At 53.0% G+C, this 26747-nt stretch overlaps 1 protein-coding gene across 4 annotated transcripts in view; it reads right to left on the bottom strand.

The window, feature by feature from the left end:
* TTLL1 (TTL family tubulin polyglutamylase complex subunit L1) overlaps positions 1 to 26546 on the bottom strand; it is a 32268-nt gene extending 5722 nt beyond the window's left edge. Inside the window, exons 1-10 of one of the 4 annotated variants that reach the window (XM_073882671.1) lie at positions 26408 to 26546; positions 19462 to 19535; positions 16906 to 17022; positions 11294 to 11350; positions 10823 to 11032; positions 9755 to 9935; positions 8638 to 8772; positions 7930 to 8038; positions 4075 to 4218; positions 1964 to 2050 (exon numbers count right to left, since the gene is read on the bottom strand). In XM_073882671.1, coding sequence (XP_073738772.1) covers positions 1964 to 2050; positions 4075 to 4218; positions 7930 to 8038; positions 8638 to 8772; positions 9755 to 9935; positions 10823 to 11032; positions 11294 to 11350; positions 16906 to 16927 — 945 coding nt within the window. In that variant the 5' untranslated portion in view covers positions 16928 to 17022; positions 19462 to 19535; positions 26408 to 26546. Of the gene's footprint in view, positions 1 to 1963; positions 2051 to 4074; positions 4219 to 7929; positions 8039 to 8637; positions 8773 to 9754; positions 9936 to 10822; positions 11033 to 11293; positions 11351 to 16905; positions 17023 to 19443; positions 19536 to 26195; positions 26324 to 26407 lie in introns of those variants that run through there. The other 3 variants (XM_025881879.2, XM_025881877.2, XM_025881882.2) reach the window with 3 other exon arrangements.
* Between the last annotated feature and the right edge of the window lie 201 nt (positions 26547 to 26747).

Below are 26747 nucleotides of genomic sequence, written 5' to 3'. Positions count from 1 at the left end.
CTCAGCGGGAAGTCTGCTTCTCCCTGTGCCCCTCCATCCGCTCGTGTCTTCTCTCTCTCTCAAATAAATAAAATCTTTAGAAAAAAAATGTTAAGTGAATGTAGATCATAAGCATAACTTCAGTGTCCACCTGTGTGATGAGCTCTGTCCAAAGTATTGAAAGACCCCCGCCCCGAGCTTTGCTAGAATCAGTGAACCAAATCACCCTGACCAAGCAGCATCATGGGGTTGAAGTAAAAAGTAATGCCCCCCACCTTTAAGTAATCTCTATACCCAACATGGGGCTCAAACTCACGACCCCGAGATCAAGAGTCAGATGCTCTACCGACTGAGCCAGCCAGGCGTCCCCAGTGGGCCCCTTTTTGGCAAAGAGAGTAATACCTCACCAACAAAGCGGTATTCTGCCAAATGAGAAACCCATCTGAAAGACAGAAAGTTAGTCCCATAAGGCCCCTGAGGAGCTAAGCAATGTCAAATGTCCACAGGTTAAAACGCAGTCATTTGCTGTGTGCAGAGTCCCACAGGCCCTGAGTCACCACCTATTTACTCTTACTTTAGGCACAGTTGTAATGATCTTGGTTAGCTGTTTCCTCAGGCCGTGGGAGAGTGGAGGCAGCGAGTGTTCAAGTTGTTTAGGTTTCTCCCAAACAGCCAGACTGTCTCTGTGCTGCTAGCAAGGTAGCTAATGTTCAGCAGTAAAAGGTACTGTATGAACCTCAGGCGCCCTTGGAATTACTATGCTAGCATATCATAATGCCAGGATTATTATAAATATGCTAAGATTAAGATCTGTTATTATGTTAGAAGTATTATTCACAATTAAGATCTAGCACATCAAGGAAAGTTTGACTTCCACTCAAGTTACTCTGTTTAAAATGGAAAAAAACACTCTGTAGCACAATGGATAGTGTACTGGACTTCTAAAATGGAAAAAGAGAATGCATAAATATTTTATATATGCATCTGCAGATTTCTCTATATATCTACATATATCTCCACGCATGCACATGCACAGACACCCACGCACATACACCCACCCACATACACACACACACACACACACGCACGCACGCACGCACGCAGTTTTGGCAGTATAAGAAGTAACCTGGAAAATACTGTTCTGGAACAGTTTGCTCTCTGATGACTTGGCTCTTCCAGCAGCTTCCTGTAAGGGCTCCCAGTGAATTTCCCTACAAGTTGTGACCACTCACAATTTCCTTTTGAGACTCCGCTTTCCTGGCTCAAAATGGGACTGAGCTAAAAGGCTTGAGCCGTCTACCTCCACCAGTGCTCAGAGGCACACGCAGGGAAAGGAACCAACAGAACAGACAGCCCACATTTTCATGGGGTGTCCAACCCTGGGTCCCCTGAGGCCCGAGCTCCTCTCTCCGGCCGCAAAGCAGAGTAACCCCAGCAAGGCAGGCTCTGGGCCTCAGGTGCGTATGCCAGCGCCACTGCGGCTGAGGCAAGCATCACCCAGGCCTGTCACCAGAGAAAGGGTGTGTGCACCTAGGCCAGCCACTGCTACATCCCGTCCATGCCTTGAAACAGGCAGATGAATCCACTCCCAAACTACGCCTTGTTCGGAAAAAGATAACATCCCTTATCTCTGGACCATATGCTACCACCTCCCACAGGCTTCCGGGTCTGGAAGAGCCTTTCCTGAATGGGAACAATGCCCCCATGAGGACAGGGCAGGGCCTCCGGGGCACGATGCTTCTGGAAGCACCCGGGAGCACCAGGGCACCGAGCTCGTCTGGACGAGGGAAGCCGGCTCCGTGGGTTGGACTCGCAGGTGAGACATCGGGAGCGCGCTCACTGTTCAGCAGCAAGCTTGTCGCACCTGACTATCTGTCCCTGTTACATCTCATCGGCAGAATCTGCCCCGGTCCTGCCGAGCCTGAGGCAGGGCAGAGGCAGCTGGGGGGGCGAGCAGCCCCATGGGCTGCAGCAGCACGTTTACCTCAATCAGCCAGGGCTTCAGCTTGTCGTCGATGATGATGTCATACCCATAGCACTCGAAGCAGTGTTTGTCATTGTTCATCACCGGCTGCAAGAGAGTAAGTGGCGGCTTATACAGTGGCCTCAGAAGGGCCCGGCCGACACCACCACCTCGGAGACGCGGGCAGCCAGGTGGCGGGCCCTCCTGGCAGTGCTGGGTGCTGGCGTGCGGGGGTCTCACTGCCAAGACCAGCACGCTCCACCTCCGCCCCTGGTGCTTCCCTCCATCCCTCCCGGGTCCTCCTCCTCCTCGGCTCAGACATGGAAACTTCCCTCAGCCTCCGAGGGGACATCACGAAGCGATCACCGGGGTCTCTGGGCCTCACTCATCTGAGGCCTGAGCAGAGCACCGTCATCTCTGTCCGCATGGGACTGTCCCTGGAGCAGACCGAAGTCCTGCTCCTCAGTCGGTACACAAAATGAAGGCCTATGCAGCCTCTCATCACAAACAGAGGCTGTCCACCAGGCTGCTAGGCCCTTCTCGGGCCCTTAAGGATGCGGGATGCCAGGTCATGAACCTCCGTTCTCTGTGACAAGAGTCAATCTATTTACTGACAATCTTTGGATTTTTTCTTTTTCTTTTTTTTTAAGATTTTATTTATTTATTTGACAGAGAGAGACACAGCGAGAGAGGGAACACAAGCAGGGGGAGTGGGAGAGGGAGAAGCAGGCTTCCCGCCGAGCAGGGAGCCCGATGCGGGGCTCGATCCCAGGACCCCGGGATCATGACCTGAGCCGAAGGCAGACGCTTAACGACTGAGCCACCCAAGCGCCCCTGGATTTTCTTTTTAATGTTCAATTCCACTTCATAAACTGTTCTCCAGGTATGTAAAAAAAACCCTCCTAGCCACTCACAACGCAGATTCCCAGGCCCTGCCCAGGCTACCTGGATCAAAGCCTGTGGGAAGGCCCAGCACGCATCCACGTGACATGCGCCCTGGGGCCCCTCGTGCACCCCACAGTGAGTGAAGCTCACAGACACGACAGTGAGGCCTTTTTACACGTTAGTGGGTGTGGGGGCTCTCTTCAAACCCTGGACTTAGACCTGAAACTCCTGAGGGGAGACAGGCCAGTCCAGGCTTACCCGCTGGAGGGAAACCAGGCTGGGGGGTGGAAGGGTGGGGGAGGCAGACCACCCAAGAATCAGGGGCTGTTTTTCCAGGGGAGTCAGTGGAACTGCATCTCCCCGGAGAACCGGGGGTCCTACCCCCAGCCACTGCCCACACCATTGTCCCAGCAGCCTCTGCAGGACAGGAAGTTGCTAACTCTCCAACCCCCCACCCCACCGTCTCCCGATTTCACAGAGAAGGCCTCCGAGGCTCCGAGAGGCTGGGCATACACTCTCCACGGAACTTGCTGCCTACTCCCAGGGCCAGGCCGAGTGCCCTCAGGTCCCACAGCCAGTGGGCCAGTCTGTTGGGAGCCCCCTCAGCAGGCCTGGGCCCCAGAGCCTGTCCCTGGACTTCCTCGGGCCAGGGCTGAGCCTCCATTTTGCTGATGAGTCACAGGGTAATGAGCATCTGGGAGCCCACATGTGAAAGCTCTGAACACAGTAGCCCACATGCTGGTGACCTGGTGTTTATTTCTTTTCTTTCCCTCAAAAATAGATGCCCTCCTGCTTTGGAACAGTAAAACAAAACACAAGCAAAAACTGCAAACCAGCCAACAAACAGCAGACTTGAGGCAACAAGCAGAGAGGTGGGTGTCCGGATGTCCATGATGTCACAGAGCAGGAGGCCTAAACCCGAGGAGGCCACCGTGAGGCCATCTCTGGCCGTCAGCTCATGCCGAAGTAGGCCTCCTCCATCCAATGGCACAGAAGAGCTGGTGGTGATCCCAGCAGGACTCGTCTGGCACCTGGCGCGCCCTGGGCAGCACCTAGCTGGAAGCTGGCCCTGCTACCTCCCCGAAACTGCCCCAGCCTCTGGCAGACACGTGGACATGAGGGAGGTGAGCCCGTAAAGACAAGTATTCGTGGCAAAAGAACAAGCACCCCCCGCCGCCCACACTCAGTGGCTCTGCTCACAGGCCCCAGCCCAACTCCGCCCCCACCCCCCACCCCCAGGCGCTCACCGCCACGGCCTTCAGCGACTGCACGATGATCCAGTGGATCTCGTCGAACAGCTTGCCAGTCACCTCCTTGCCTCGGGTGCTCTCCAGGTAGAGCCGCAGGTTGCTCACGGTCCACTTGCCCCCGTGGATGTGGTTGTAGTCTTCCTGGTGATAGAAAGGGCACAGGGCTCCAGGCAATGCACCCTGAGGAATCTAGCACCTGCTCTTTCCCCCTAGAATGTGTGCCGGGGGCCCCCTATACAGGTATGTTTAAAATACTCACCTCTAGTAGTAACATTCACACTTAGTAATTCACCGCCTGCAATGCATGCTGCGGAGTGCCACCCAGACCCCAGCTTCCAGCCCAGACATCTCTGGGAGCTGCCCTTGGCTAACGGGAGCAGCCCAGTCCGAGGTCATGCCCACCCTGGCAGCCTGCAGCCTGTCACAGGCTGATGCCAGGGTCCCTCGGTCCCTGATCCATCCTGAGTGACTCTGCAGGACCCCCCAGCTCCAGGCACCCTGCCGCTGTTGCGTCCCAGCTCAACCCTCCCTCTGCAATGTCTGGACCCCCCCCCCCCATTGCCCCAGCAGACCCCCTGCGCACTCATCTCTGCCTGTGAGTCTGCTTTCAGAGAAGCCACACGCGGTACTGGGCACCGTAGTCCAAGAGCACTGCCCACGCAACTCCTCACAACATCCCGTCCGTGGGTAAGAGACTTGGGCTCAGAGGGGTTACGTGACCTGCCCGAGCTTCTACCCGGGCCACGAGGGAGCTGGCACCGAAGCCCAGCTTTCTCACCCTCACCCACGGCTCCTTCTAGTCCTCTGACCCTAAACATTGACTCTACCCAATGCTCTCTTTTGGAGGCAAAAAGCTAGAAAATCCTGAGGTACATCAGGAAGTTATGAGACCAGGCTTTGTCTTCCTAAGTATAAAGATGAGAAGTGGGAACTAAAGGGCGCCGGGGGCACTCAGTCGGTTAAGCGTCTGCCTTTGGCTTGGGTCATGACCCCGGGGTCCTGGGATCGAGTCCCGCATCAGGCTCCCTGCTCGGTGGGGAGTCTGCTTCTCCCTGTGCCTCTGCCTGCCGCTCCCCACTGCTTGTGCTCTCTCTCTCTCTGTCAAATAAATAAATAAATAATCTTTTTTTTTAAAAAAAGGTGGGAGCTAAAACCAAACCAGCCTAAGAAAGGACAAACACCACTGACTCAAAACAGACTTTGCTTTCATATTAACAAAGAATTAGCGGGCGCCTGGGTGGCTCAGTTGGTTAAGCGACTGCCTTCGGCTCAGGTCATGATCCCGGGGTCCTGGGATCGAGTCCCACATCGGGCTCCCTGCTCGGCAGGGAGCCTGCTTCTCCCTCCGACCCTCCCCCCTCTCATGTACTCTCTCTCTCTCTCATTCTCGCTCTCTCAAATAAATAAATAAATCTTTAAAAAAAAGTTCTACACATGTGTAGATATAGGGGCGCCTGGGTGGCTCAGTCGTTAAGCGTCTGCCTTCGGCTCAGGTCATGATCCCAGGGTCCTGGGATCGAGCCCCGCATCGGGCTCCCTGCTGTGCGGGAAGCCTGCTTCTCCCTCTCCCACTCCCCCTGCCTGTGTTCCCTCTCTCGCTGTGTCTCTTTCTGTCAAATAAATGAATAAAATCTTCAAAAAAAAAAAAAAAACAATACACGTGTAGATATAAACAGCAGGAAACGTCTCCTGCTTTTTGGACTGTAGGAACATTATTTTATCAGATTTATTTCAGAACACCTTATCAATCAGTTTGCAAACACTGTGCACATCAGGATGCACCCCTGCTCTTTCCATCCCCTTCTCTGCCTGCTGGATCCATCTGCCTCCTGGTGGGCCCCTCCCACACACCTGCACCCCCACCCCAGCCCCAAGGCCTCCCTCATCATCAATCCTTTGCCATCTGCCTCCCCTGCTGGTCCCTGAGCTTCCTGAGGGTGGGGAGGCCCCTCTGCAGTCTCTGACCCAGGCGCCGGGCTGTGCTCTGCACCCAGGGACACTGGGTAGATGTGCCCAACAGACAGCTTTAACATTTCAGTGTCCAGTACAACATCTGTCCTTCACGCAAGCCTAATGAGAGCCATGCGAGCCTTCTACTCGGGACTGAAACTTAGGTTTCTCAGAGTAAGCACTTTCTCACGTTAACAGGCGAAGCATTTACAAATAGAACCCAAAGAAAGCAGAGAGCCTTCTGGTGCATTGCAGAGATGCCAAGCTAAAAGGCCTGCCTTCTGCTCTCTCCTTCCACGGATTAAAAAAAAAAAAAAAAAAAAAAAATGGTTTCTGTTTCTTATTGATGAAATAGTGACTCAGCTGACTGGTGTCCTGAGAAGGCCTATCAAAGGGAGCCCTCCCAATTTCAGTGTGGCTCCCCAGCACCCGCCCTCCCCCGCCCCCTGGTGGCTTGGCAGGCTGACATGCTCAGGGACACCAAGTGGACTCAGGTGGGCACCGTCATCTCCCAGCCCACACCCAGGCCTCACTAATTTGGCTACTTGGCGACAAAGGGCCTGATGTCATTGCTCAGCTTTCTCCAAATGGCTGGTAAGTTTGGTGCTGCGTCCCGTGATAGCTCATTTTCCCAATTCTTATGAATAAGCTTCTGGCCAAGCCATCCTTGCTCCTCCCACCTTGAACGTGTAACAGTGGTGCTCGCCGGTCTGCTCTCAGGGGAACCTTCTGGGCAGTGAATCAGGGTCGGCCTCACACAGAAGACTGTCGAGGCCCTCAGTAAATGGTGAACAGCAAGGTAATACCAGGGCTCCCGTTTGCAGACGAGGCGGCCCAGGGAGGCCGGGGTGACTTGCCCAAGTCACATGGAGGGTAAGGGATGGACAGGGGATGGAGCCCCAGGCTGGTCTGACCAAACCCTTCAGTAGGTTGCTCAAAAAAAGCTTGTTTTCTATCAACACTTACCCTCTCTCCACTCAAATTACATTTAAAAAAGGACCAAGGTACTCAAGGCTTCCAGTCAAGCAAGGTCCAAACAGAAGAATCTCTCATAAAGAAATGAGACCTTCCGAACATTTTTGTTAGGACTAGAGTAAAGCCCCAAAGCCCACACAGAACCTATGATGTCCTGCGTCTGGGCCCTCACTGGCCTCACCAGGTACGCCTGACTCCACCACCATTGCTCTGGGGGTTCTAGCCACCCTGGCCTGCTCACAGCCCCGGGCTGTGCTCCTTCCTGCACAGGGCCCCGGCACACACTGTACCCTCTGCCCAAACATCCTTTCCTGGTCTGGGTAACCCCCGCTTACACTTCAGGTCTCTGCTCGAGCACCACTCCACTTCTGCACCAAAGTCTTCTTCAAGCCCCCTGGACGAGGGACCCCTTCATCCCATGCTCTTCTAGATGTGCACTCCCTACCCTCAGAGCACGCACCTCGGTTTGTGATTACACATTCCCCGACAGGCCTAGGCTCCCTGAAGAGACACCAAGCTAGTTTCTGCCCATCGGTGTAGCCCCGGCACCCAGCAGGGGACCAACCGAGACAGGTGCTCAGCGAGTCATGTGCCCTCCCACCACTCCCATGAGGGAGTGACATTATCTCCTTTTACAAGTGAGAAACCCACGCTGGGCTCGGAGAGTCAAATTAACTTGCCCCAGGTCACAGAGCCAGAAAAGCAGGGCTTGACCCCGGGGCTTTCTTTCTCCCCAAGTCACCCCACCTGAGGCCGGCCCCACGGATGTGCTGGGGCAGCCGCGCCAGAGACTGAAGGCCCGCGCTCCTCCTGAGTGCCAGGGCATCTGGAATTCCACTCCTGTAGCCGCCTGCCCTCTCACACAAATAGAATGAAGCCCACCAAAAGGGTCCATTTCCTTCTGCTGGAGGGAAGGGACACACTTACCCCATGTTTCTGAATAGCGACGTTGGTAAGGTGAACGAACATGTTGTCCAGCTCACTGGTGCTCGGGCTGTACTTCACGGTGCAGAAGCGGCAAAATCCGAGCTTGTACCTATGTGGGAAGTTACATTACTTCAACACTTGGAGGAGAAGCATAAAGAAAATACAACACTCAGGGGCCGCCTGGGTGGCTCAGTCAGTAAAGCGTCTGCCTTCAGCCCAAGTTGTGATCCCGGGGTCCTGGGATCGAGCCCCACATCAAGCTCCCTGCTCCGCAGGGAGCCTGCTTCTCCCTCTCCCTCTGCCCCTGCTTGTGCTCTCTCTCTCTCTCTCTCTCTCAAAAAAAAAATATATATATATATATATATAATACTTTGTCCTCTTAAAAGAGCCCCTTTTTTGGTTTTAAGCCTCTAAAAGAGCTGCTTTTTTATGTTGTTTTTTTTATAAGAGTCGTACTAAGATATAATTCACATGCCACAGAACACTTCCCCCTACAGCGCACAGCTGACTGGTTCTTGGTACCCTCAGAGGTGCGCAATGACCACCACACTCAATTTCCCGTGTTCGTCGCCCCACAGAGAAAGCCTGTGACCATTAGCAGTCACTCCCCCAGCCAGGGCTGGGCAAACGCTAATCTACTTTCTGCCTCTGAAGAGCTGCCTACTCTGGGCGTGTCAAAGCTCGAGACAGAACCCCATCGGCTCTTACATGTAACAGCGCAGCGGGCGGTACGTAGACACCAAAACATACAAGCGCAGGTCAAACTTCCTCCCGCCAATGAGCAGTGGGTTGTTAATGTAGAGAGAGATCACGTAGGCTTCCTTAGTAGACTGCGTCACAAACCTAAACACATCAGAGAAGGTCAAAGTTAGATGGCAAAGACCAAAGGTTGGTAACAAGCCCTCTGCCTCTCATTAAGTGAGAGGCCGGTGTGTCAGGGAGAAAATGGGGGTCAGGTGGGTCCATGGAGAAGCCCCCAAGCTGTGCCCCTGCCCCGGAGGACAGTGCCAGTAGTCTCTGGGAACCCATCAGGGACGTGCTCCCTGGGCCTGACCCACGTGGGGGTCAGCAGTGTGCACTCAGACTTAAGTGCTCTGCATGAGGAAAAGGTGACCCTTGTCACTCCTAGGAACCCTGACAGTGAGCCACCAGCCCTCCAGGAGAGACTCACAGTCCAGCATCTCTGAGCGGGTCAGGACCCTCCGAGGCAGGGTGAGCCCCAGACAAAACCCCCTGGCCTGGTATCCTGAGTTCCAAGGAGACCTCAAGCCCCAGCAGAGAGCTGACGTGACACCGCCTAGCGCCACCCGTGCCACTGATCGCACACACTCCCATGTGCCTCGCATGGATTCACCTGTTCCATCCCCATCTTGCCCCCGTGAGGGTGGTGCTATTGGCATCCCCCATTTACCTGGATGAAGCATGTTAAAAGTCTACCGAAACAAAAGGTACTCAGACAGTAAGTGTAGACAGGGATTCAAACCTACATACCCTGGGCCCAGATCCTAAGCAGATGCTTCACTGCCTCAGAAATACCAGGACTGAGCGGGTCTCACAGAAACTTCCAGAACAAAGAGTGGCCCACAGGGGTCCCCGCTCCTGGGACCGTATGCTGGTTCACACACCACTTTTCTTTGCAACTTGCCTCAGGTGGGATCCTACAATCAATCACACGACTGCAGACACAGAACCCTGCCGTGGTGCCACGTGGCAAATGCCATACACTACAAAAGCAAGCAAGGGTCCCCAGCCCCCAGCCAAGACTGACAGGTGGCCTGGAACTCCTAACTCGGAAGCCCCCGGGATGGGCGGGCCATGCACTCACGAAGAAGTCTTGCTGTCCCGGGACCACTTTTTGATCTGTGAGAGCTTGTTGATCAGAAAGATGCCCTTCCCCTGGGCTTTGCCACAAGGTTTCATGATCCAGGTGCTGGAGGGGCTCTTCCTGAACTCCTCCACGAACAGGTTGTAGTCAGCGGGCAGCATGTAGGTGACCGGAACAAAGTCTGAAAGGGGAAACAGAGAGGACAGCAGTGGGTGAGCCAGGCCAACGTGGCCATGGGCAGGAAAACATGGCCACTGCTTTTTCTGAGGCTGCTTCACGCCACCCCCCTCCCCAAGCCAGTATCGAAAGGACAAGCCCCTCTGCCATTCAATTCTTGTACGATAACCTTATCACCTGTGTGCTGAGCACTTCGCAAACCTTTAATCCCCACGGCCCCCTTGGGCTAGGTCCTGTTATTATCTCCATTTATCAGATGAGGGAACTGAGGCCCCGAGAGATTGGTTATCTAATTTTCCCGGGTATGTAGAGGGATTCTGAAACCATCTGACAGTCCAGCTTCTACCACCAGACGGATCAGGGACTCACTTCTCCCTGGGAACCGCCAGATGCAGTGATGAGCCTGCATGACAAAATGCAGCTTGCAGTTCCGGATGAGCACTGAGCTCTGAGTACTGAGGACGTGCTCTTCCTCACATGCACTGTGTTCCCACAGCGCTCCCAGAAACTCAGATCCAAACGTGAGCCCCCGCCCTGCCATTCTGGAGACACGTGGAATGAAAAAGAGGTGCCCAGCCCAGCCGGCACAAGCATGTCACCATCTCAGTACCTGGTGTCACTAGTGAACTCAGGGATGTGTTTGAAACGTGGGGCCAGCGAGAGAGACACAAACCCAGGGCGCCTGGGTGGCTCAGTCGGTTAAGCGACTGCCTTCGGCTCGGGTCATGATCCTGGAGTCTCGGGAGCAAGTCCCACATCGGGCTCCCTGCTCAGCTGGGAGTCTGCTTCTCCCTCTGACCCTCTTCCCTCTCGTGCTCTCTCTCTCTCATTCTCTCTCTCAAATAAATAAATAAAATCTTAAAAAAAAAAAAAAAAAGGAAAGACACAAACCCAGATAGAGGTATTTCCCATTTTCGTCTTTTTCTGCTAGAGGACTCCCTTCCTTCTCCAGCTCCTTCCTGTATCTTTTAATATTCTTCACCATCAGGTCCTTCCGGGTCAGTTCGTAGTGGTTTGGAAAATGGTTGACTATTTGATCGTCTGAGAGCCGATAGCCAGTTTCGACACTAAAAACGTTTCGGATGGTTTGCACACTCATCCTAAAAGGGAAGCACAGAAGGGGCGTGCAGAGCAAAAGCTCAGAGCAGGTCCACGTGGTGGCAGTTCTCTCAAAAGCTGGTGACCGCAGGGGCTTACCCATTTCCCCCAACCCCCAGCACCCAGGCCAGGAGATGCCTGGCCGAGTGCGGCCCAGGGCGGTGTCTAGTGACCAGCTGGGTTCTGGTCTCTGGACAGTTCTGAGTCTCTACAGTGGATGGTTTCACTCCCCAACACAGAGTATATGCTCCATAAATGCTTATCGATTAAGGGTACCATTGATTGTGGATAACAAGCCAATGAAAGAACCTCCTCCAGACTCTGAAATCGGGAAAATCATTTACACAATATCTTCACCCAAAGTCAAGGACAGGGACCACTTTAAATCGAAATCACAGGGTGATTTGAGGGCCCTGGGTCAGTACTTCATATTCTTGCAGAGACCTCCGATGGGCTAGCACTCAAGTGAAATGAGGAGGGGTGAAAGCTTAAGGGGTTCCTTCTAATCCTCTAAGAAAGCCAGTCTCCCGGCCACCCCCCCCCCCCCGCCCTCCCAGCCCAGAGAGAGGCAGGGAGGGAGGAGGAAGAACAGCACTGGCCCTCACTAGGGAGCCACGGCCGCAGGCGAGGCGGGCTGTCTATGGCTTCTCGCTCCTGGCCCTGACCCACGCCATCCGCCCCGGAGGGCCTCGAGGACCCAAAGGGTTCCTTTTGATTCTATGGACACTGGAATAATGGGAGTTTTAAAATGTTTTATTATGAAAGAGCTCGACCACACACAAAAGCAGAGAGAAAAATGCACAAGAGCCCCATTACTGGCGTTGGCGGCTGTTTTGACCATAGCCCACCCACACCCCACAGCACCGGCTTATTTGGGAGCGATTTCCAGATACAACGGCCCACCCAAAACATTCCTATCAGAATCTCTAATCGCTAAGGACTCTTTTTTGTGTTATACAATATCCTACTTTACATTGTTATCACAACTAAAAAAAAGTAGTCATTTCTGGGGCGCCTGGGTGGCTCAGTTGGTTAAGCGACTGCCTTCGGCTCAGGTCATGATCCTGGAGGCCCAGGATCGAGTCCCGCATCGGGCTCCCCGCTCAGCGGGGAGTCTGCTTCTCCCTCTGACCCTCCCCCCTCTCATGTGCTCTCTCTCATTCTCCGTCTTTCAAATAAATAAATAAAATCTTAAAAAAAATTTTTTTCTAAAAAAAAAAGTAGTCATTTCTGAGTATCATCAAAAATTAATCCATGCTCACATTTCCCAAGTTGTCTGACAATGTTTTTTTTTTTTAAGATTTTATTTATTTGACAGAGAGACACGTAGCAAGAGAGGGAACACAAGCAGGGGGAGTGGGAGAGGGAGAAGCAGGCTCTCCACTGAGCAGGGAACCTGACGCGAGGCTCGATTCCAGGACCCCGGGATCAAGACCTGAGCCGAAGGCAGACGCTTAATGACTGAGCCACCCAGGCGCCCCTGATAAATATTTTTTACAGCTTGTGCAAATAAAGGCCAGACCTTCTGATGCGCTGTTCTCTCTCCCATGGCTCTTTCAATCTGTATTTTCCCTCCTTTTATTTCTATGTTATTTATTTGTTGAAGATCCTGGGTCACCCATCCTCCAGGTCCTCCAGGGGTCCTCACATGTTCCTTACTTAGCACGGCTACGCTGGCGCCCCCCACCCTACCCACCCTCCCTCCACATGCTGCCAGTAAATCAGGAGTCAGACCACGAGGCCTAGGAGCTACAGGTCGATTTTGGGCCACATCTACATTTGGACCAGCCACATTTAAGTGCTCATCAGCCCTGTGGTCAGTGGCTCTCGTACTGGGCAGGCCTAGACTCCTATGTAATTAATGGAGGCAAAATGGGTGTATTTCTACGTTTTCATTGCTCCTTCATGTATTAGCAGGAGTATCTCTACAAGGAGAAGTTTCCCTTCATCAACAATTTGGATACCCAAAACATAGTTCATACAGGAAAGACTAATGAAATGCTTGATTTTTTCCATTTATCAGGTTTTAAAATAATGAGCTGGGGGCGCCTGGGTGGCTCAGTCAGTTAAGCGACTGCCTTCGGCTCAGGTCATGATCCTGGAGTCCCGGGATCGAGTCCCGCATCGGGCTCCCTGCTCGGCGGGGAGTCTGCTTCTCCCTCTGACCCTCCCCCCTCTCATGCGCTCTCTGTCTCTCATTCTCTCTCTCAAATAAATAAATAAAATCTTAAAAAAAAATAAAAAATAAAATAAAATAAAATAATGAGCTGGTTCCCTACCATCATCAGGTCATGTGATGAGATATATTCTGGGTATCGAGTACTGCAAAGCAAATTGCCCCATGTTAGCAACTTCAGACAACAACCACTGAATCACATCCCATGGTTTTGTGGATCAAGACTGGGGCCGGGGCTCAGGGGAGCATGCTTCTGCTCCATGTGACACTGACTGAGGCCACTTGGGAGTATTCAGCGTATGATCCAATCTGGAGGGTCCAAGGAGGCTTCGTTCATGTCTGGCACCTTGGTGGGCATGGCTGGAAGGCCAGGCCTGGCTGCAGCTGCCACACACAACCCCTATACACGGCTCCTCCAGCAAGAAAGTCCCAGTAGTCAGGCTTCTCACATGGCGGCCTGGGGCTCTCACAGAGGGTTCCCATAAAAGAAGGGGAAGCTGCTAGTTTTTTAAGGTCTGGGCCCAGACACGTCTCACTTTGGCTTCGCTTTGGTCAAAAATGTGGCAGAAGCGATGGTGTGCCACTTGGAGACTCGCCCTGAAAGGCCTGCAGAGCTTCTGCCCTCCCTCCTGGACCCTCGCCACTGCAGGAGGGCGAGCCCAAGCTCGCTGGCCAGAGGGACGGGGAGAGCTTTGTGGAGAGAAGCCGCTGTGGTCCTAGCCAAGGGCACCCAAGAGCAGACCAGCCCCTGCTGACCCCCCTAGGTGACAGCAGATGCACGGGTGAGCCCAGGCAGGATCAGCTAAGTCCTGCTGATCTAAAAGTACCACTGAGCCAAACCTAAAAACGCATGTGCTATAAAAATAGTTGTTTCGAGGGGTGCCTGGGTGGCTCAGTTGGTTAAGTGCCTTTGGTTCGGGTCGTGATCCCAAGGTCCTGGGCTCGAGCCCCACATTGGGCTTCCGGCTCAGCGGGGAGCCTGCTTCTCCCTCTCCCTCTGCCCCTCCCCTGGCTCATGCTCTCTCTCTCTCAAATAAATAAGTCTTCAAAAAAAAGAAAGAAAGAAAAGAAAAAGAAAATGGTTGTTTCGAGCCCAGGGTTTTGTGGTGTCTGTTACACGGCATCAGTCTGGCCATCAGATAGCTAATACACCCACACTAAGATAGCAATGGCTTTCGTGTTTCACATTGCTCCTACTTCCTGCCCATAGGCAAGCTGAGAGCAGAACACAAATACAGTTTCATAATATGTTTTTCTTTATATTTATTCTTATACAATTTTCCAAATTGCTTTAGAACTGTCACAGTTGTTTTAATAGCTATACCATAATCCACCCAGTTAACATGCGTACCTTTCCCTATAACCATTTAATATTTAGTTGTTGCCAGTATTTTTACCCGAACCAATTGTTAGGACTTGATGGGACGCTTAGTGCTTAAAACAGGAGCTCTGAAGAGATCAAATATCCAAAGTTATACAGTTCCACTCTTTACTCTCTCTCTCTCTCTCTCGTTAAGACTAGCTCCAAAATGCTTCATGTGGCATGAAGAAGGGAGGCGCCCTCCACCCTCCCAAGCATTGATTAATCAGAGAAGCCAAAAGGACTGAGGGCTGGCTAAGCCCATGGCACAGAGCCGTGGGACACAAAGCAGTAAGTAAAAAACACTCCTTTTTTAAATGGCATTTCAAGATTTTATTTATTTGAGAGAGAGAGCGCGCACCTGAGCGAGCACGAGAGGGGGAAGGGCAGAGGGACAAGCAGACTCCCCGCTGAGCGGGGAGCCCAACCCCGGGCTCGATCCCAGGACCCCAAGATCATGATCTGAGCCGAAGGCAGACGCTTCACCGACTGAGCCACCCGGGCGCCCTGATAAAACACTCTTATTCAGCCTTTCTTTCAGAGCTCCTAGGGAAGCAGAGCTCTGGCTGTATTATTTTATTCTACTTTAGAGAAGAATATAAATGTGATGCCAAACCACACACGGGGGCTGCATTTCTTTCTGCCAGCATTACATGCTCCTCAAGAGAAATTAGGTTTTGGTTTAAAGCACGGGTACCTTAAACTGCTACAGGAGCAAAGAAAGGGTCATCCCTCTAATCACTGCTGGAGATGGAAGCTGGGGGCCAGTCTACTCTGCATCGGGGCCAATGCCAGGCTCTGGGATGCTGGAGTAAGCCAGACAAGGTCCTCACTGTCATGAGGCTCGCAGTCACACGTAATGAGGGCAGAGGCGGGGAAATCACAAATCATGGCACGTAGCATTCACTGCATGACAGCTGAGAAAGCAGGCTGGGCCATCAGGAGAGATACGGCAGCCTCCGGCGCAGGCAGCTCGTGTGCTGGGGCCTGCAGACAGCGCCGGCACATGCTTACGGAGCACCCGTCACATGCCACGCTCTGTGCTTTACTGACTCATTCAAACTTCAAACAACCGTATTTGCAGAGAAAGGTCAAGTCCTTTGCTAATGGCCACACAGACAGCAGTGGGAGAGCCAGGCTGGGAAGCCAGGCATGACCTGGCTCCGGGGTCTGCACATCTAACCGCCAGGTGCACTGCACCTCTCGAGCCTGGGCTGAGGGGGCAGAAAGCACAGGCTTCACAAAGTTGCAGAAGCAAGAATGTCTTAGAAGGTCAACTGGGGAAAAAGTGCCGACCGCTGCACTGGGGCATGAGAGAGAAGGAAGTGGCTGGAAAGAGGCCGAGTAACATCTCTCAAGGCAGCAGCAGGGAGCGGATCTCAGGGAGGGCGGATGGATGCATAGGGTAAAAAAGCCTCCAGGCACGCCTGGATGGCTCAGTCAGTTAAGCATCTGCCTTCAGCTCAGGTCATGATCTCGGGGTCCTGGAATCGAGTTCCACACTGGGCTCCTTGCTCAGCGGGAGCCTGCTTCTCCCTCTGCCTGCCGCTCCCCCTGCTTGTGCTCTCTCTCTGACAAAAAAATAAAATCTTAAAAGGAAAAAAAAAAAAAAGCCTCCAGAGACCCACCAGCTCTCCCTCCCTCAAAGATTCACCCAACGTTCCGGGCATAGGAACTGAAGAGGGTTGGGGATGGCAGAGGCAACCATGGGAGGCTGTGTTTTGGCATATAACACTGCCAGAGGGTAGAGGCCGCCCCGAGGCAGGGCGCAGCCCAGGCCTGGACAAAGGAGGACACAGGACCTCACCCCATGAAGAGGGGGGAGGCAGGGTGGGGCAGGAGTCTAGGACAACCCCCCGTGTTTCCAGTTGGGTGAAGCGCCACCAGGGGCTCAGTGCCGAGCCCCGCCTCCCCACTCCTCGTGTCACTCACTTTTCAGCTGTTGTTAACCAGTCCCACTGGCACCCGAGGAAGCGAAGGGAGGCACAGATCCCCGCTCCACAGCCCCCTTCCCCGGCGCTGGGCAAAGGCACTGACTAAGAACGCCAGCCGGAGGGGCTCTGGCTTCTCACCCAAACCCTGGCTGTCTGAGCCATGCCAGCTTGTGCGGAAACGTCCCAGGACTTCTGATGCCGGGCTGATAAATGGGAGTGTGGGAACACTCCACAACGTGGACAAACAAAGGGCTTTCTCGTCGTGTGCTCCTGAGGAGCCTTGGGGTGGAAGATGTGCAATGGGAGGCGCCCCTCTCGAACGCAGCCAGCACCTGGGCTACCAGCTTTCCCAAGACTGACAAGCAGGCTTCGGGAAAAACAATCAAATCCTGCTTTTTCCACTTACCAGTAGAAGTTCCAATCTTCATTTTCCGTCACTTGGATCCATCCTCTCTTTTCAAAGTTATTTATCAGCACTGACTTCTCGATATCAGTGACCCATTTCACTTTTCCTGCCATAATCCTGGAAGAGGTCAACTTGTTAGAGCTTGGAAATGTCAACAGCAGGACACTTCCCCTGGCATATCCCAAGATCCACCTGCCTGAGCCGTGGTTCTCAGCCATCTGGCTGAGATACCTGGCCATGTCATCTGTTGTCACAGCTGGGGGTGGGGAGGCCTCCAGCATCTAGTGAGTAGAGGCCACGATGCTGTCCAGCACCCTACAGCATATGGGACGCCCCCCCCCCCCCAGCAAGTCACCCAGGCCAAAATGTCAACTGTGCCAAGACTAAGAAATCCTGGCCTACTGGGGGGAAGGCAGCGATCAAACAGTTACTACCCGATGTGCATCGCCATTGTGACAGGAGCCACGAGGCAGAGGCAGCACCTGGACTGTGAGAGCCGAGGCCGGAGGTGGCCTACGCAGGGTAGCTGGGGAAGACCGCCCTCAGCAGAGGGCCCTGGAGCTGGCTCCCGAAGGATGGGTGGGAGCCTATCCCAACATGAGCACCCTCATTCCCATCCAGTGCCGCCACCTCCCTGCTTCCTCCTCTGCCCTGCTCCAAGTCACTCTCTGTAAGTGCAGGTGACCTTTAAGTGTTTATCTGACCACATCACTCCCATTTACTAGCCTCCGTGGCTCCCCAGTGCACTTAAGATACACAGACCCCTGGCCCTCACCTGCTTCTCCTTCACCTGCTGTGTTCTCGCCACACTGGACTTCTCTGCCCACACTCTGCCTCAGGGCCTTGGCACATGCTGGGTGGGTGTCTGTGCCTGTGGCACTCCCCCTCCCTCAAGGCCTGGCAAAGCGGCTGCCCACTCATCTGCCAGCATTAGGGAACGTTACTTCCTCCACAAAGCCTCCCTGACTCCAGACCCAGTACACAGCCGTTCGGTACTCCTGCACCCCTGCCGCTGCCAGAGGCAGGGAGCTGGCTTTCTTCTTCGCTGCTTTGGGCCCAGGGCCTAGCCCTGCGCCCGGCATGTGGTAGATGCTCCATTCAGACTGACTGACTATGGCCTGGGGCCTGTCAGCACCACTGTGTGACTTAGAGAAAGTTAAAAGATGGGGACCCAGGTTTGCCTTGCCTCGGGAGAGGGAGAGAGAAGGCACTCCCATGGAGCTTTCACACAAAATCAGCCCACTGCCTCCTCACCCCGCCCAGCAATGGCAGTGTCGCAGAGGTGGGACTTGAGTTTGAGGCCCAGTTCCAAAACTCATGATGAGCTGTGTGACTCTGGACAAGTTACTTAACCTCTCTGAACTTCTGTTTCCTTATTTGTACCAACAGTATCTACCCATCTCACCTGGTTACAATGAGGATTAAATGAGTGAACAGTGAGAACAGTGTCCGGCACGGAGAAAGCACTCAAAAAATATTTGGTATTACTGTTGCAATCACCCCCCCTTTATGGATTTGGAAGCTGAGGCTCAAAGGTTAAGACTCGGGGTGCCTGGGTGGCTCAGTCATTAAGCGTCTGCCTTCGGCTCAGGTCATGATCCCAGGGTCCTGGGATCGAGCCCCGCATCAGGCTCCCTGCTCAGCGGGAAGCCTGCTTCTCCCTCCCCCATTCCCCCTGCTTGTGTTCCCTCTCTGGCTGTGTCTCTCTTTGTCAAATAAATAAATAAAATCTTAAAAAAAAAAAAAAAAAGAATCAGACTGAAGGGAGTCATGGAGCCCTGATTTGAGCCAGGTGACCCTACTCTGAAGTGCTACCTCTTTTCACACAGTCCACTGCCTCCCTCTGAACCTGGCCTTCATCAGGATGATGACCATGCCCACAGGGTCGACCAAGGTAAGGAATACACAGAATCGCTCTCTGCAGAACGAGATGTTGTCCTGTAACAATATGAGGCTGTTAACGTGGAAAGTCAGCAGCTGCCTCACAGAAATGCTGGAAGAAGCATCACAGGAACGGAATCCCCACGCACTGTCACCCCATAACGCCCTCACCGAGCTAACCCCAGCCAGTGTCCAAACCCGCCGCGGAGCCCCAGCGAGTTTACCGGTTCTCTACCTGACTTCAGCCCCCACAGCCCGGCAGCCCTGCCCAATCCTGCTCCAACTCTGCCCCCTAGAGTCCAACTGCAGGCTCGGGTATTTGGGGGGAGAACCACCCCCCAGGCAGACAATGTCCACACCACCACCATCATCCCCCACAAGCCCTCCCCGGCTGAAATCCCACGTCTCAGTGCACGGCCACCTGGCATAGACGCTGAGCCACCCGGGGTGACCCAGCAAGGGCACTAATGGGGCTGTGCTTTAACAGTCAGAAAATGCTTCCCGGGTATGATCCCCGAACCCAATAAGGCAGAGAAGGGCAGATACTCTCATCCTCACTTTATGGAGCACGACATGGAGCCTCCGAGGTGAGGTTTTCTTGCTGTCCCCCCACCCCCACTTCTGCCATCTGGGACCATGGGCGCTAAGAAAACCAACCTCTCAGGCTGGACCCACCATAGGTACTTCTGGAGCCAACAGGCACAGCCAATTTCGCTTCAGCTTCAGGGACTCCTGCTTCGGGTTCGTACCTAAAACAAAATTAACACACAGGCAAAATGTACACAACGCAGGACCGAGAGAGAGTTTGGGAACACAGCAAAACCGCGTATTCTGCCGAACAAGAGCGTGGCACGAGATGCCTTGAGTTCTTTTCTTATTGTGATAAATACTTCTGAATTCTATTGCCTTTTTTTTAAGGATTTTATTTATTTGAGAGAGAGAATGAGATAGAGAGAGCATGAGAGAGGGGAGGGTCAGAGGGAGAAGCAGACTCACTGCTGAGCAGGGAGCCCGATGCGGGACTCAATCCCAGGACTCCAGGATCATGACCTGAGCCGAAGGCACTCGCTTAACCAACTGAGCCACCCAGGCGCCCTGAATTCTATTACTTTTTGACTCCCATTGGACTTTTGGGGCCTCCCTGTCACTCCTTCACTTCACACGCCCCCTGCTTCAGCCGAACACCCCACCTCCTTGCTGTTCTGCACACATGCACAGCTGTGGTGCTCTCCCCGCTGCTTCTCATCCAGCTCCGCCAATCACAAAGGTGCAATTCAAAGGCCACCTCCCCCAGGAAGCCATTCTCATCGCCTTTTCCCTCCAATGAACCTTCTGAATACCTCCCCTGCCATCTTTGCCGGCACACAGAACTTCCTACCTTGCGTATTCATTCTTTGTCTACTTTCCTTCTGTAAGTGTGCAAGGTGAGGACTCTCTTCATCACCTGCTTCCTTCTCATCCCACCAACTCTTTCTAGGTTTAGGTGTGAGCACTTACAAGAACGCTCACAGTCCCTTTGGCCGGCACCATTATCTCCAGTACTGAGCCCACTGGACACAGGAGGCAAACAATGCCTACTCCTTGCAAAAGTGAGGGAACACACACGGCCCCAAGGGTCAGTCCTTTGAATCTGACTCTCTGCTTTCAAGAGTCACTTCCCTGTAAATGTTATGGGTTGAATCGTATCCCCAAAAAAGATATGTTGAGGGGCGCCTGGCTGGCTCAGTTGGTAGAGCATGTGACTCTTGATCTCAGGGTCATGAGTTCAAGTCCTACATTGGGCATACAGATTACTTAAAAAAAAAAGAAGAAGGAGGAAATCTAGACGCAGGGACACATAGACACACAGGGAAGGTGGCCACGTGAACATGAAGGCAGAGATGAGAGCTATGCAGCCACAAGCCAAGAAAAGTCTGGGTCCACCACAAGCTAGAGGAGACAAGGACTCCTCCCTAGATTCTTCGGAGAGAACATGGCTCCTCCAACACCTTGATTTCAGACTTCTGGCCTCACTGAGCCACCCACTTCATGGCACTTTTTATATTACAGCTCTAGGAAACTAATACAAGATAGAACCATCCTAGGCATGAGAAGAAAAAGAAGAAATTTACATCCATAAAGAATTTTAAATATATATGTGGGAGACAGCACAGTAAAGTGATGAGCAAAAGGACAAAACAGCTATTTATGATTAAAAAGAAGAAGAAAAAGAAATGAACTAAGGCCACTTCTCCTTTAAAGAGACGAAGGACCTCTTTCCAGAAAAGCACCAGACCAGCATGATAACCAGCACTGAGAACCAGTAACAAGGCAGCCTCAGCAGAGCCAAAGGAGGGACAGCAGTTACTCTGCACCTGAAGCTTGGAGACTCGTTCATTTCCCCTGCTCACGTCCATGGGGACTCGCGAGTTTTCCTGGGGCCTCCATTTCTCCCATGGAAAAAAATGGGAATGAGAGCCACAGGGCCTTCGCAGTAGGGCTGAGATTACTGCAAGGTCAGGCAGGTGTGGTCATGGTGCACCACAGCGGACCTGAAACAAGCACATCAGCTCTCCCCGATTCAGCCCTGCACACTCCTCCACTTCAGCCCCTACTTACAATGGGCCTGCCCGGCTCCTGGCCCGGTGCTGTAGTCCAGCCCCGCCCTCGAGGAGGAAGTAATTCCATATTTCTACTGTCACCCGAAACAACAGCTACCACTTATATGAAGCACCAGGATCCGTCAGGCACAGGGCGGGGCAGTCTGTGCATATTCTTCTCTACTACATACATCCCTTTGGCTCACATGCTGCCGGTAGGCAGGTATTCTCCCCATTTACACATGGATAAAGTGGGGCTCAATGACAGGCAGAGTGGACACCCACACTGCCTCCCTTCCACACTCTGTCAACTGTCCGTTTACCCCGCAGGGCAGGGGGTGGGCTGATCGGTCTCTATCCCCCCAGCACCCATCCAGAGCCAGGCACAGTGAGGGGGCTCAGAAATGGTCTGCAGAACAGACAAAGGAACCAGCTAGCCCATCCCCACAGCACAGAAGCCGGGACTGACTCCTTCCCAACCCTAAGAAATACTAAGCCCTTTCCCTTAGAAAAATCAATAAAGAAATACCTGATGTCAGACTATTCTCCTGTTACTTCGTCCTAAAACAGTGGGGGGGGGGGGAAAGTGAGGTTAGCAGTACCATGTAATGAACTTGGTAGGTTACTGCTTTAAAAAAAAAATCTTTTTTTTTAATATTTTATTTATTAATTTGAGAGGGGGGGCACAGAGGGAGAGGGAGAAGAAGACGCCCCGCTGAGCAGGGAGCCCGATGCGGGGGCTCCATCCCAGGACCCTGAGATCATGACCTGAGCCGTAGGCAGATGCTTAACCGACTGAGCCACCCAGGTACCCTCAGTCAACTACTTTCAAAACTAAGCATTATACGAAGGAATAAAGAAGATGTGGGATATGGGGCGCCTGGGTGGCTCAGTCGGTTAAGCATCTGCTTTCAGCTCAGATCAAGATCCCAGGGTCCTGTCCTGGGATCAAGCCCCATGTCAGGCTCTCCGCTCAGCGGGGAGCCTGCTTCTCCCTCTGCCTGCCCCTCCCCCTGCTTGTGATCTCTCTCTCTCTGTCAAATAAATAAATAAATAAATAATCTTTAAAAAAAAAAAGTGGGATATTATGCAGTGGAATATTACTCAGCCATCAAAAAGAATGAAAGCTTGCCATTTGCAACAATGTGGATGGAACTGGAGGGTGTTATGCTAAGCAAAATCAGTCAGTCAGAGGACAAATACTATATGATTTCACTCATATGTGGAATTTAAGAAACAAAACAAGTGGGGCACCTGGGTGGCTCAGTTGGTTAAGCGACTGCCTTCAGCTCAGGTCATGGTCCTGGAGTCCCGGGATCGAGTCCCACATCGGGCTCCCTGCTCGGCAGGGAGTCTGCTTCTCCCTCGGACCCTCCCCCTTCTCATGCTCTCTCTCTCTCTATCTCATTCTCTCTCTCAAATAAATAAATAAGTAATCTTTAAAAAAAAAAAGAAACAAAACAAGTGAACAACAACAACAACAAACCAGGTGAACATATAGGAGGGGGGAGAAAAGAGAGAGGGAAACAAACCATAAGAGACTCTTAACGATGGCAACACCCTGAGGGTTGCCGGAGGTGGGTGGGGGACAGGCTAGATGGGTGATGGGGATGAAGGGGGGCACTGGTGATGAGCACCGGGTGTTGTATGGAACTGATGAGCCACTGAATTCTACTCCTGCACCCAATATTAGACTGTATGTTAACAAACTAGAATAAATTGGGCGCCTGGGTGGCTCAGTTGATTAAGTGACTGCCTTCGGCTCAGGTCATGATCCTGGAGTCCCGGGATCGAGTCCCACATCGGGCTCCCTGCTCAGTGGGGAGTCCGCTTCTCCCTCTGACCCTCCCCCCTCTCATGCTCTCTATCTCATTCTCTCTCTTGAATAAATAAATAAAATCTTTAAAAAAAAAAAAACTAGAATAAATAAAAATTTGAAAAAAAAAAGTTAAAAAACCAAAACTGAGCATCATAAAACCTAACCCAGAGAAACAGAGTTAGTTGTGTGCCGTCATGTTGACCCTGCTCGAATCCCGGTGGGCTGTCACCACCTGAAGTCCGTCAGCCGGGGAAAGGCATTCTCAAAGCAGGCAGCGGGCTACGTTCAGAACGTGATGTGCGGGCGCCTGGGTGGCTCAGTTGGTTAAGCGACTGCCTTCGGCTCAGGTCATGATCCTGGAGTCCCGGGATCGAGTCCCACATCGGGCTTCCTGCTCAGCAGGGAGTCTGCTTCTCCCTCTGACCCTCTTCCCTCTCGTGCTTTCTATCTCTCGTTCTCTCTCTCTCTCAAATAAATAAAAAAAATTTTTTAAAAAAAAAAAAAAAAAAAAAAAGAACGTGATGTGCATCCCCCTCCCGGGGCCGGTGGGCAGGACCTTCATAAGACTGAGGACAGGTTTCCATGGGGACAGCCCTCGGTGTTTGCGCTTCGACAGCCTAGCTTCTCACCCACCCACTCGGCGACAGGAGACGTGAAGCCACCTGGGACGAGGTGTTCCTGGACAGTCTTGATCCAGGGAGACAAGACAGTCATTTAACAAGCTGGAAGCCCCAGCAGCAAGGTGCCTTAACAATCCAACAAAGCTCAACTGTGGTTCTGAGGGGGAAGTGACTATTAATTCATCCAGCAGCGGATTGTGCCAGGTCTACTCCAGAAGATTCCAGATCTGTCTGTGTTTCTCCCCAGCGTCCCCACCATCCTGGACGACCACAGCAGACTCCGCTGGTTTCCTTAGCGCCATCCTCACCCCGCGGCACCCATTCTCTGCCTAGAAGCAGACTGATCCTCTCACACGCACAAAGCAAATCATGTCACCCTGCTCATAAGCCTCCAGGAGCTTCCATTGCCCCCAAAATAAAACCATCAGTCTGCCCATTACCTACAATGTGGACCCCACATGTGGCACCCAGATGATGGGTGGGCTCCCCATCATCTTTAGGGCTTTGTCTCCAGCACCCTCCCCACCCATCAGCCCTCTTCAGCTCCGGGCCGCCTTTCACCTCCCCACACCCACCAAGCTGCACCCTGTCTTAAGGCTTTGCTCTCCCCCACATCTGGCCCCTTCTCAAAGGTCAACTCTTCAGAGTGGCTTTCCCAATGCCAAGCTCACTGCTCCCCACTCATCACACTTTACTTCTCCGAGGCACCCAGGCTGCACACGACTGTTAGTCCAGCGCCAAATCAAAGCATGGCCCATCAACCCACAGCACCAGCATCACCGGGAGCTCGTTAGAAATACAAATTCTTGGGTGCCTGGGTGGCTCAGTCTGTTAAGCGCCTGCCTTCTGCTCAAGTCATGATCCCAGGGTCCTGGGATCAAGTCCCACACTGGGCTTCCAGCTCAGCGAGGAGCCTGCTTCTCCCTCTCCTCCCTGCTCCTGCTCTCTCCCTGTCTCTGTCTCTCTCAACTAAATAAATAAAATCTTAAAAAAAAAAAAAATACAGACTCTTGCGCTTCCCCCAACCCCTACACAGATGCACACTTTCAGACTCTTTGGGAGCGGGGCCCAGGAATCTGTATCTTAACAAGCTCTCAGGTGAGATTCTTACCCTTGCTCAAGTCTGAGAAAGAACTGATCTAGTTCATGTATTTGGTTCCCTGGTGATTACCTATCTTTGACACACATATCTCACGTCAGGAGAGCAGAAATGTTGTTCTGCATTATTGCCTACTGAACCCCCAGCATCCAGAATAGCATCTAATAATGGCAGGTGCTCATCAATATTTGATGAATTAACGAAAATAAAGAGGTGGATTCCCTCCACATACAATCAAAGAAGCGCTGTTTGTGCCAAGCAGTGAATCAGGCATGGCCCAGCCCTACAGAGGCTGTCAGAGCTGCAGGCGAGAGAAAGCGGTAAACAAACACCCCCAGACTTCTACGGTTTTTCTGGGGGCCTGAGTTAGGAGATCTGGAGTTTAGCAGATCTCCACTGAGTGAGGGAGCATCTCCGGAATATCCATACCCACAACCTCAGGAGGACAGAACTTTGCCAAAAGGCTTTTCACTTCCCGGAGTTATGACTACTCCCTGACAAAAGCCAGGACAACATTTCAGGAGAAACAGCAAGCAGAGGGAAGAAGTTACATTCATAGGGTGAACGCACTTTTCTGGGTCCAGTCATAGAAAATGAGAACCCCCTCTGTCCCCATCCCCACTACCCCCAAACACTTTGGTCACTATCACTTCCAAACAAAGTCCCAGCTAGGTCAGGATTCTAGGGCATTTTGGTTCCTTTCCAGCTAGTCTTCCTTGAAATGGAAACAGTACCATCTTTAAAGAAAAATAAATAAATAATAGTGTCGATGAGGACTTCCGCACAGCTGATCCCCACCATCTATCTCCGCACCCCACTGGGAGACAGTGCCATGCTCTACAGCAACTATTTAGCCGTGCTTGTAATTCCATGGGCGCAGAGCAAGACCAATCTCTTTGTAATTGCCATAACCCAGCACTGAGATGTGCTCATTACATGTTTTCGTGAACAAAGAACCTCTCTGCAAACCCTAACCTGCTTACAACAGTAAGATACTTTTAATTCTAGAACGAGTCCCCTGTAACGCCCCGGCTACTCTATATGGGGTGCTCGGCTACCTCCGCCTCCCACCCCCTTTGGCTGACAAACAGGAAAGATGCCCTGATCCAATCCCGCAGAGAAGCGCAAGCAGGGCGGGGGACACGAATCTGTCTCCTAACCGGAGCTGTCGCCACAGGTACACCGCACCCTGCAAAAGATGCCATTAGAAACAATACAGACTGCAAATGAATGGAAAAAGCCTAGGAACGATGAAATTCTGGGATAACCAATATCAATCAGAATGCAATTACAACGAGCGGGCAGCACAGGGAAAGTCACAGGAACTCGAAGGAAAAGCAGGGGCACAGTGGTCAGCGCAGGCTTCCTGGAGGACGCGGGCCCGGCCAGCAGCACCTGAACCACACGGTCGCGGCCGCTCACACTCGCTCGCGCATGCGCACTCGCCCACCCAGGACAGGCCACACCCTCGTCGGGGGAGGCGGCCTCGGCGGCGGGGCCTCACCTGTGCGCGCAGAGCGCCAAGCTGCGCCGAGCAGCGCGGAGCAGGCGGCCCCGCGCCGCGCCCCGGCCCCGCCTCCAGCCCCACTCCGGCGCCTGCAGGAGGACGCCACCCGCAGCCCCGCGGACCGACCCGCCGCGCGCCGAGCTGTACTTCCGGGGCGGTGCTCTGGCAACCGAAGACGCGGCCGGTGGCGCCGCGACTGCTTCCGGGGTCACATTTTCCGGGTTTGTCTCTAAGCCCCCCGCTCATCGAGCAGCGGGCGGAGCTCCTAGGGAGAGCCGGCCGTTCATCCCCGGGAGGCTCGCAGCCTTCGGGGCCCAGAAATGAGGTCGAGAAAGGT

Source organism: Callorhinus ursinus, unplaced genomic scaffold, assembly GCF_003265705.2.
Source record: "Callorhinus ursinus isolate GAN/ISIS: 27379988/994484 unplaced genomic scaffold, GSC_fseal_2.0 scaffold48, whole genome shotgun sequence".
Lineage (NCBI taxonomy): Eukaryota > Metazoa > Chordata > Mammalia > Carnivora > Otariidae > Callorhinus > Callorhinus ursinus.
This window is presented reverse-complemented; position numbering and strand designations above follow the sequence as displayed.